The sequence below is a fragment of the Sorex fumeus genome, unplaced genomic scaffold, assembly GCF_029834395.1.
Source record: "Sorex fumeus unplaced genomic scaffold, SorFum_2.1 ptg000193l, whole genome shotgun sequence".
Lineage (NCBI taxonomy): Eukaryota > Metazoa > Chordata > Mammalia > Eulipotyphla > Soricidae > Sorex > Sorex fumeus.
In genome coordinates, this window is record NW_026606250.1 from 1,618,942 (window position 1) to 1,629,097 (window position 10,156).

Below are 10,156 nucleotides of genomic sequence, written 5' to 3' on the forward strand. Positions count from 1 at the left end.
GCCGCCTGCCCCGGGCCTCGGGCCGCCGCCCCGCCCCCACGCGTCTCCTCGGAGACCGGGGCGGGGCCGCAGGTCGCCCCGCCCCGGAAGCGCCGCCCCGGCCCCCACGCTCCGGCATGCCTTGCGGCCAAGCACGACGTAGCCGGAAGCTGGTGGCGGCCGGTGGGCGGCCGGCGACCTCCGTGCGCAGCGGCCCGTCCTCCCGCCCGGACACCGGCGCCGGACCCCGCCACGTAAGCGCCCTCCCCGCGGAGACCCCCGGGCTCGCCGCGCCGCGACCCCGCGAGCCCCCGCCCCCCGCCCGGCGCCCCGCCCCGGCCCCGCTTCCCCGGGGTCGCGCCCCCCGCAGCCCCGTCCGCGCCGACTCTGCCCGGGCCGCCCCTCGGACCCCGCCTGCTCCCGTCTCCCCCCGCCCCTGCCCCTCCATCACCTCTTCGGGCCGCTGCCGGGCAGCAGGTGGCCGCGGCGGCCTTGGGAGCAGGACCGGTGTTGGCTGCCCGGGCGTGAGAGGCGCGGCGCGGGGTCTCCCGAGGGCGCGCGGCCGAGGCTGGAGGCAGCAGAGCTGTTGCTCGGTCAGCTCAGTCGCGCCGGGGGCAGAGTGCGTCCGCCCGGTCAGCTCGGCCGGGGCAGGGCGCGTCGCCCAGCCCCACTCGGTGGGCACGCGCCTCGCCGCCCTCACCTCGGACGAGGCAGAGCCTGTCTACTAGGCACGCGGTCGGCGCAGGGGGCAGAGCTCGCCCACGGGTCCCCTCAGACAGGGAAGGGCTCATCTGCATTTCACCTCAGGTGGGGCAGAGCGCGTCTACGCAGGCGCCTCAGACGGGGCAGGGTCCGTCCACACGGTCACCTCAGCCGGGGCAGGGTCCGTCCACACGGTCACCTCAGACGGGGCAGGGTCCGTCCACACGGTCACCTCAGCCGGGGCAGGGTCCGTCTACACGGTCACCTCAGACGGGGCAGGGTCCGTCTACACGGTCACCTCAGCCGGGGCAGGGTCCGTCCACACGGTCACCTCAGCCGGGGCAGGGTCCGTCTACACGGTCACCTCAGCCGGGGCAGGGTCCGTCTACACGGTCACCTCAGACGGGGCAGGGTCCGTCTACACGGTCACCTCAGACGGGGCAGGGTCCGTCTACACGGTCACCTCAGACGGGGCAGGGTCCGTCTACACGGTCACCTCAGACGGGGCAGGGTCCGTCTACACAGTCTCTCAGAGGGGCAGAGCGCGTCTACACAGTCACCTCAGACGGGGCAGGGTCCGTCTACACGGTCACCTCAGACGGGGCAGGATCCGTCCACACGGTCACCTCAGACAGGGCAGGGTCCGTCTACACGGTCACCTCAGCCGGGGCAGGGTCCGTCTACACGGTCACCTCAGCCGGGGCAGGGTCCGTCCACACGGTCACCTCAGACGTGGCAGGGTCCGTCTACTCACTCCCCTCAGACAGGGAAGGGCTCATCTGCATATTCACCTCAGGTGCGGCAGAGCGCGTCTACACAGTCACCTCAGACGGGCACAGTCCGTCTACACGGTCACCTCAGACGGGCACAGTCCATCTACACGGTCACCTCAGACGGGGCAGGGTTCGTCTACACGGTCACCTCAGCCGGGGCAGGGTCCGTCTACACGGTCACCTCAGCCGGGGCAGGGTCCGTCTACATGGTCACCTCAGACGGGGCAGGGTCCGTCCACACGGTCACCTCAGCCGGGGCAGGGTCCGTCTACACGGTCACCTCAGATGGGGCAGGGTCCGTCTACACAGTCTCTCAGAGGGGCAGAGCGCGTCTACATAGTCACCTCAGACGGGCACAGTCCATCTACACGGTCACCTCAGACGGGGCAGGGTCCGTCTACACGGTCACCTCAGACGGGGCAGGGTCCGTCTACACGGTCACCTCAGACGGGGCAGGGTCCGTCTACACAGTCGCAGAGCGCGTCTACACAGTCACCTAAGACGGGCACAGTCCATCTACACGGTCACCTCAGACGGGGCAGGGTTCGTCTACACGGTCACCTCAGACGGGGCAGGGTCCGTCTACACGGTCACCTCAGACGGGGCACGGTCCGTCTACACAGTCTCTCAGAGGGGCAGAGCGCGTCTACACAGTCACCTCAGACGGGGCAGGGTCCGTCTACACGGTCACCTCAGACGGGGCAGGGTCCGTCTACACGGTCACCTCAGACGGGGCAGGGTCTGTCTACACAGTCTCTCAGAGGGGCAGAGCGCGTCTACACAGTCACCTCAGACGGGCACAGTCCATCTACACGGTCACCTCAGACAGGTCAGGGTCCGTCTACTCACTCCCCTCAGACAGGGAAGGGCTCATCTGCATATTCACCTCAGGTGCGGCAGAGCGCGTCTACACAGTCACCTCAGACGGGCACAGTCCGTCTACACGGTCACCTCAGACAGGGGAGAGTCCATCTACACAGTTACTTCAGGTGGGGCAGGGTACGTCTACACAGTCTCTCAGATGGGGCAGAGCGCGTCTACACAGTCGCCTCAGATAGGGCACAGTCCATCTACACAGCCACCTCAGGTGGGGCAGAGTCCGTCTACATCGTCACCTCAGACGGGGGAGAGTTCATCTACGCAGTCACTCAGATGGAGCAGAACTCATCTACACAATAGCCTCAGACGGGACAGACTCGTCTTCACAGACACCTCAGGTGGGGCCGTGCTCAGCCACACAGTCACCTCAGACAGGGCAGAGCTCGTCCGCGCGGTCGTCTCTCTCACGGTCTCGGTGGGGCAGAGCCGATCTACACGGTTTTGGCGGGGCTCCTCTGCAGTTGACTCAGGTGGGGCAAAGCTCGTCTGCGTAGTCGTCTCGTTTGGGGCAGAGCTCGTTTGCAGTCTGCAAGGGCTTGGGTGCCTCAGTGTCCCTTCCTGGCCTCAGGTTGTCGGGGAGCGTGTGTGGTTGTCTGTCGGGGCTTCCTGGGGAGACGGTGCCTATCGAGGCAGGGCTGAAGGGTCCCACGTCCTGGAGGTGGGGGGCGGCCCCTGCTGCTCTCAGGAGCACGTGTGAGCCCAGGACTAGCTCGGGGCTCGTTTTGGAGCAGCACCGTGAGACCGCCACCGTCTCCCCTTTGCAGCATCATGGCCAGTCCCAGAACCAGGAAAGTTCTCAAGGACGTGCGCGTACAAGATGACAACAACGTAGGTGCCGGCACGGCTGGTGGGGGGCCCGGAGGGCCGTGGGGTGGGTTCCTGCTGAGCACTGTGCCCTTCAGGTGTGTTTCGAGTGCGGTGCCTTCAGCCCTCAGTGGGTGAGCGTCACCTACGGCATTTGGATCTGCCTGGAGTGCTCGGGGAAGCACCGTGGACTCGGGGTGCACCTCAGGTCAGTGCCCCTCGCGGTCGCCAGACAGCAGGCCTGCACCCCGGCCTGATGGGGGCTCACGGGCGTCCTTGTTGCAGCTTTGTGCGCTCAGTCACCATGGACAAGTGGAAGGACATCGAGCTGGAGAAGATGAAGGTGGGTGGGAACGCCAAGTTTCGAGCCTTCCTGGAGGCGCAGGAGGACTACGACCCCTGCTGGTCCCTGCAGGACAAGTACAGCAGCAAGGCCGCCGCCCTCTTCCGGGACCAGGTCTCCTGTGCACCCGTTCCTCGGGCTGGGGAGGTGGACCTGCGGCGGGCCGGAGCCACTGTCCAGGCGCACCACACCCCAGCCCAAGGCCCCCAGCCCGTGCTCACCTGGCAGACGCCAGCTGGTGGCCTCTGCGGGCGTCTTGCCTGGCTCCCCGGGTTATGCCCGGATCCCTGCTGGATCTTGCGCCGACCCTCCCCCTGTGCCCCCTCAGGTGGCCACGTTGGCTGAAGGGAAAGAGTGGTGCCTGGAGACATCCCCTGCCCAGAACTGGACCCCGCCCCAGCCCAAGACGCGGCCTGCCTCCGTCCCCCGGTAGCCCCATCTCCCTCTTGGTCACGGAGCCTGTGGGGCTCACCTGTGATGGGAGTCCGGCGGCTGCTCTCCTGGACCTGCGCCATCCCGTTAGGATGGGGTGCAGATGGGTACACAAGTCAGAGAGGCCGCAGACTAGGACCCACGGTGCTGGTGGTTCTGGGCCCCCGCGGGGTGGAGCTGCTGGGTATCCTGGCCCCGGGATCCTGGTTTCCGGGGAGCTGGGGGTGGCAGGGCGCCCTCATCTTCTCTCCTGTCTTTCAGCGTCTCTGGGCAGCCCCCAAGCAGCACTGCTTCCTCTGACAAGGCCTTTGAGGACTGGCTGAGCGAGGACCTGGGCTCCTACCAGGGGTCAGGCTGGGGACTTGGGGGTTGACCCCAGAAGGGCACGATGTTCCTGCAGGGAGGGCCTGTCCTGCCACCCCGGCCCCACACTGCCTGTGTTCTGCAGGGCCCCGGAGAAGCGCTACGTGGGCTTTGGGAACACAGTGCCGCCAGCCCAGAAAGAGGGTGATTTCCTCAACCACGCCATGTCGTCACTGTGCTCGGTGAGGACCCATGGGGTGGTGATGGAGCATTCTCTGCTGGGGTTCAAGGCTGCTGCCATTCCCCCTCCAGCCCTCGGTTCAGGCCTGCACTGTTCCTGGGGCCGGGGGGTGCCAAGGGCCCCCGAGGAGGGCACTAGGGCTTCCCTGTTCTTGCAGCCATAGAAGCCAGTGCCCTGCTGGCTCGTGACCCATTGCAGATTCTTTATCCTAAAGCACCGAGCATGGCCTGAAGCTCTGAGCATGGCCCCACTGAGGGCGTCCCTGGGAAGAAAAGCGTCTTTTCCACCTCAGGCTAATGGTGTGGGACCTGGGCAGGGTTGCTCCGTGGCCCCTTCCATGGTGTGGCTCGACAGAGGGGTCGCTGGGGCAGTTTTTTGTTTGTTTTGCTTTTTGGGTCACACCCGGCGATGCTCAGGGCTTCCTCCTGGCTCTGCACTCAGGAACCACCCCTGGTGGTGCTCAGGGGACCCTATGGGATGCAGGGAATCGAACCCGGGTTGGCCGCGTGCAAGGCAAACGCCCTACCCGCTGTGCTATTGCGCCAGCCTCGCTGGGGCAGTCTTGACAGTTAATCTGCCCCTTCTGGAAGTGAGGCCGAGCTGGGTGGACGTGGGAGGCAGCTGTTACACATCAGTGCATCAGTGTGCTTGGAGGGACGCCGCCTCCTGGCCTTTGAGAGGCAGGAGGGGTGGAGGGGAGTGGCACACTGCAGATGGACAAGGAGTGGAGTGCAGTTGGCAGGGAGTACAGGGGTGTAGCGCTGTGCATGTGCAGGGTTCTGAGTGCAGGGGTGAGGCGCAGAGGGCAGGTGTGGGCAGGTGCAGGGCTCTGAGTGCAGGTCTGAGGAACCGAGTGCAGAGACGGGTACTGAGTGTGAGTACCTGTTTGAGCGCCTGCACTCAGGGACACTGAGTGCAGGCAGTGGTGGGGTGCTGAGAGCAGGCACACAGTGCTGAGTGCAGGTGTGGATGGGGGCAGGTACTGAGTGTGGGGACATAGTGCAGGAGTGCAGTGCTGAGTGCAGGTGTGCAGGGCTGAGGTGCTAAGTGTGGGGGTGCTAAGTGCAGGGGCGGGGTGCTGAATGTAGGTACGGGCACCATGTGCAGGGGTGGGGCAGGTGCAGACTCTGAGTGCAGAGGTGAAGTGTTGAGTGCAGCGGTGAGGTGCTGAGTGCAGGTGCAGGGCTGACTGAGGGTGGGATGCTGAGTGGGGGAGCTGAGTGCAGGGGTGGGACACTGAGTGGGGTGGGGTGCTCCAGGTAGGTACAGGGCACCGAGTGCAGGGGTGGGGCAGGTGCGCGGCGTGCTGAGTGCGACTGGGTCACTGCAGTCGCGCAGCTGACCCCGTGCCTCTGTTCCTCAGGGCTGGAGCAGTTTCACCTCGGGAGCCAGCAGGTTTGCTTCGGCCGCCAAGGAGGGTGTAAGCTCAGGGTTCCTGTGTGGGAGAGGACGGGGAAGGGGGGACTGGGACCCCACGGCTGCGTGCTCCGTCCGGCGGTCCCCCTGCTCATGGGGGGCTTGGGGACTGCGGCATGTGGCCTCTCCTCCAGAGCATGGAGGGCCCGTTGGTGCCCCACGGCCTGGGGGTGGTGGTGACGTGGCCCCTCCTTGGGCACCAGGGCCCTGGTCTGCATCTGCATTTAGACCCCTTTGCTTTCAGGCCACCAAGTTTGGAAGCCAGGCCACCCAGAAGGTACCAGGGTGTCTGGGGCATGGGGGGGCCAAGAGTGGGGGACACCACGGCAGCTTCCACCTGCGGGCCCCTCCTTGGTGGCAAGCTTAGGATCCCTGCATGAGGGCGTGCCCTGCGGTGCTGTTGCCTGGTCAGGACGTGTTCCGCCTGGGTGGGGTGTGCTCTGCAGAAGAGGGGTCCCTGATTCTGGGCCCCGAGTCAAGCCCCCGAGTGGTTCTGCAAGTTCTCCGTTGGGGATGGAGGCGGTCGGGCGGTGCCAGGATCGGGTGATGCCGCCTGAGGCTTCTGGCTTTGCCCAATGCCGCTGTTCTGCCTCGCTCTCCTCCTGCTCTCCTGGCCTTCCTCCTCACGCTGTCTGGACCAGTTCTGGGGCTCCAAGCAGCAGCCAGAGCTGGTAAGGCTCCCCTTGGACCGCGCGTGCTACCTGCCCGCACACGCTGTGGGATCGTGTCTGCCGGGCACACAGGTGCACGTGCTGGGGACCAGGTGCAGGTGGCGGGGTCAGCTGCCAGTGCAGTGACCAGCCACAGGTGGTCGAGACCACCTGCAGGTGCGGGTGGCCTGCTCCCTGGAGAAGCCTTTGGTCACCCCAGGCTCAGAGGTGCTGTTTGTCGTTGTGTCTGTTAGTCACCTGAATGGTCTCGACTTAGCAGAAGCCAAGTCCTTCTGGGGTCACACACTTGTTCCCTCAAGACCTTCCTCTGTGCTTGTTTCTCCTGGTACCTGTCCCTAGCACCCAGGCACCCACCTGGCTCACCTGTCCTGCGCCCTCCCACTGGCACCCTGAGGCCACTGCTGTGGCCTCCTGCTGCTTGGTGGCAGGAGGCCCCGACTCATCGTCTGTGCCCCAGCGTCCTCGGTTCCCCCTTTCCGTGACTCCTGTGTCCCCGAGTCCCAGTGACCCTCCCCCTCACCCCACCAGGCATCCGAGCTGGGCCAGAGTCTGAGTGAGAACGTTCTCAAGCCGGCCCAGGAGAAGGTGAGTGCCCCTCCTTGGGGACAGGTCCCCGCTGTCCCTGTGAGCCGGGGAGTGGAGTCCAGCTGGGACCCGGGCAGGCCTGCAGAGGCCCATCTCGGACCCCCTGGCACAGGGAGGGGCTGGCAGCTCGAGGGCTGAAGAAGCTGCAGGGTGGGGCCGTCCCAGTCACTGATCTCTCGCTTTTGTCCTCTGTCCTCTTTGCTGCCATTGTCCTGTCCCTGGTGAGTGTCAGGCCTCTGTCCGCTGAGCCCGACCTGACCTCCACCTCCCAGCAGGCCCTTGGGGGTGGGGCTGGAGCCCGGCAAGAGTTTCCTCTCAACCTGCTGTTCCGCTTCCCCTCACTCCTGCTTGCTCCAACGGCCTCTCACCCCTCACCCAGGCCTGTGTTCTGCTTCCTGGCCACAGCCGGGCTCTGCTCCCTGCCCCTGCCCCACCCCCCTGCCATGGCCTCTGCTCACCTACCCCCACCCCACACCGCCCGCCATGGCCTCAGCTCACCTCACCTACCCCTGCCCCGCAGGTGCAGGACGTTGGCAGCCGGGGCTGGCGAGATGTCACCTCCTTCTTCTCTGGCAGGGCAGAGGACGACCTGGACAGGTGTGCTGCTCCCCGCTCCACAGCTGCCTGGGCCTGTCCCGCTGCATGTTCCGTACCCGAGAGCCCTCCAGAGAGCCACTGAGGCCCCGGGCTCCCCCGGGCACAGCTCAGAGCTGAGGGACTGCAGGCCTCAGGTGCACCCTTGGGCGTGGGAGAAGGGGCGCCGTGACCCTCCCAGCGCCCCCCTGGCTTATTGGCTCCCTGCCTGGCGGCCAGGAGGAGGACGGCTCGGCAGTACCGGGGGTCTGGGTGGGTCGCGGCAGAGGGGCTCCGGGCCTAGGGTGTCTGGCCTGGTCAGTGACCGAGAAAGGCCACAAAGCCAGGCCTTCCTCCCTCTCCTCCCCGGGCGCCGCTGGCTTGGTCTGATGGTCCCCAAGGAGGGGCTGGCAGCGCGAGGGCAGCTCCTCGGCGGTGCCGCAGTGTGCGTGGGCTCAGCCCCCTTCCCTCCGTCACAGGCCCCCGGAGGGCCAGAGCTACCAGAACAGCGCGGGGGACAGCTACCAGAACAGCGCCATCGACCAGAGCTTCTGGGACAGCTTCGGCGGCGCCGAGCCTGGCCGGGCGCGCCAGTCCCCGAGCAGCGACAGCTGGACCTGCGCGGACGTGTCCGCCGAGAAGAAGAGCTCCGACAGCTGGGACGTGTGGGGGTCGGCGTCCAACAACAGGAGCAGCGACCTCAGCGACGGCGGCGGCGGCGAGGGCCGGACCCCCGCCCCCAGGAAGGCGGCCCCCACCTTGGCAGACGATGGCTGGGATGTCCAGGACTGGTAGCCGCGCGGCCCGCCCGCCTGGCCCCGCCCCGCCCCGCGCCCAGCCCCACCCGCGCCTGCGCTGGAACCCGCCCCCTGCCCCGGCCGCCCCCGCAGGAGCCTCTGCCCTGGAGGCCCCGGGTGGGGGTGGGGGGCGGGCCTCTGGGGTCTTGCTGCTGCCGGGGTGGCCGCGGCCCTCAGCTCGCCCTCCTAATAAACCCTCTACCCCGCCCTGCACACGGGCCCCAGCGCCCCTGAGCCTGTGTGGGAAAGTGCCCCGGGGGTCGGGGGAGCCAGGGAGGACGGAGGAGCTGCGGCCAGACTGCAGCGGGGCCGGGGCCAGGCTGGCGTGGGGGTCCCTGGCCCTCTGGCGGGGCCAGGAGAGAGGTCGGCCGGCTGCCCAGGCCACGCCCTGCCCTTCCTGGTCTTCGCAGCCCCCGTGGGAGTGGGGAGACCGCGGTCAGGACCTGCTTGGGCACAGGGCCCGGGCGGGGGCGCGGGGCCTGACCCCTGTGTCCCGCACCGCTGCCTCGCACATCCCTGCCGGGCGCCACCCCGGGGCTCTCCCGCCGCGTGTCGCTGCCTGTCCTGCCGCGGCCTGTGCTGGCGTTGCGGGGCCTGCGTGCGGCGGGCGCGCTCTGCTGGCTGCCGTGGGGACTGCAGGGGTGCCCGACTGGCGTGGTGGCGGGGTCTGAGGGCGCCCCTCCTGGAGCCACACTTAAGGATGAGGGTCGCAGGTCCTGTGTCCCACCACAGCCTCGCGCCCGCCCCCCCGTGCTGAATCCTGAAGAAGGCCAAGGGGGTCCCCAGCTGTGTGTGGGCAGCCAGAGCCCTCTTCCCTTTCCTGGGGGTCTTGAGGCCGGGGAATGCCCACCAGCCCCCTGGGCAGCACTGTGAGCCCGCTGAGCCGCATCCCTGGGGCTGGTGAGAAGTGACTGCCGGGAGGTGATGGTGGCCGGCGTGGCCCTGGGCACAGGGGACCAGGGCTTGCTTTGGGGCCCCACGAGAGCGGGCTGTCTGTCCCCCACACTATCCCTGGGACACCATCCCTGAGTCCTGCGCCTCCAGACTCGGCAGAGCCAGCCCCAGCGCCCCCCGTGTGATAAGACCCTCTGTGCCCACCCGGAGGTGCCTGGAGGCAGGAGGGCTTGTCAGGGCCTCCCCAAGGTGGCCTAGAACCGGTGCACGATGGGCTGTCCCTGCTCTGGGGGCCCAGACAGCTTCCCCTGTGCTGTTGACATGTGGCTCACCCGGCAGCCTGAGGTGACCTACGCAGACAGGGACAGCAGGGACTCGAAGGATGCGGAACTTTCCAGAAAGGACAGTGCAAGTGGAACCTTGAGAGTGGGCCCCAGTGGGCAGGAGGCTGCACTGGCTAGGGCAGGAGTGGCATCGGTGCCTGAGCTCAAGGCCAAGCTGTGGGGACGGGCCTGGCTCTCCGCTAAGGACCCTGGAGGCCAGGGACCTGGGCAGTAAGTGTCCTTTGGCTCCCTGTGCCTGGGGGGGCCAGTGCTAGCCGGGACACAGTGCTGCGGTCCCCTTTGTGTCACTGTGGCGGCCATTGTGCTTCACCCACACAAGGCCCCAGGGACTTGAACTTGTGGCCACACACTTGCAAATCAGGTGCTCAGGCCTGCCCTGCGCTGTTGCCCTTTGCCGTTGGGGACAAGCCTACGGGGTGG

At 67.3% G+C, this 10,156-nt stretch overlaps 1 protein-coding gene across 4 annotated transcripts; it reads left to right on the forward strand.

The window, feature by feature from the left end:
• Positions 1-214: 214 nt before the first annotated feature.
• On the forward strand, positions 215-8,532 carry ARFGAP1 (ADP ribosylation factor GTPase activating protein 1). 4 transcript variants are annotated; one of them, XM_056108114.1, is made up of 13 exons: positions 215-233; positions 3,098-3,161; positions 3,236-3,345; positions 3,423-3,594; positions 3,809-3,909; positions 4,174-4,260; positions 4,361-4,457; positions 5,820-5,876; positions 6,117-6,149; positions 6,514-6,543; positions 7,072-7,128; positions 7,649-7,725; positions 8,181-8,532. In XM_056108114.1, exons 2-13 carry the CDS (start codon positions 3,102-3,104, stop codon positions 8,494-8,496), a joined length of 1,197 nt encoding a protein of 398 aa, XP_055964089.1. In that variant the 5' UTR covers positions 215-233; positions 3,098-3,101; the 3' UTR covers positions 8,497-8,532. The 4 variants fall into 4 exon arrangements, with proteins under 4 accessions (XP_055964089.1, XP_055964091.1, XP_055964090.1 ...); XM_056108116.1 differs by lacking the exon at positions 6,514-6,543 and having other exon boundaries at positions 8,181-8,531; XM_056108115.1 differs by lacking the exon at positions 215-233 and having other exon boundaries at positions 7,655-7,725; positions 8,181-8,528.
• The last annotated feature ends 1,624 nt before the right edge of the window (positions 8,533-10,156 follow it).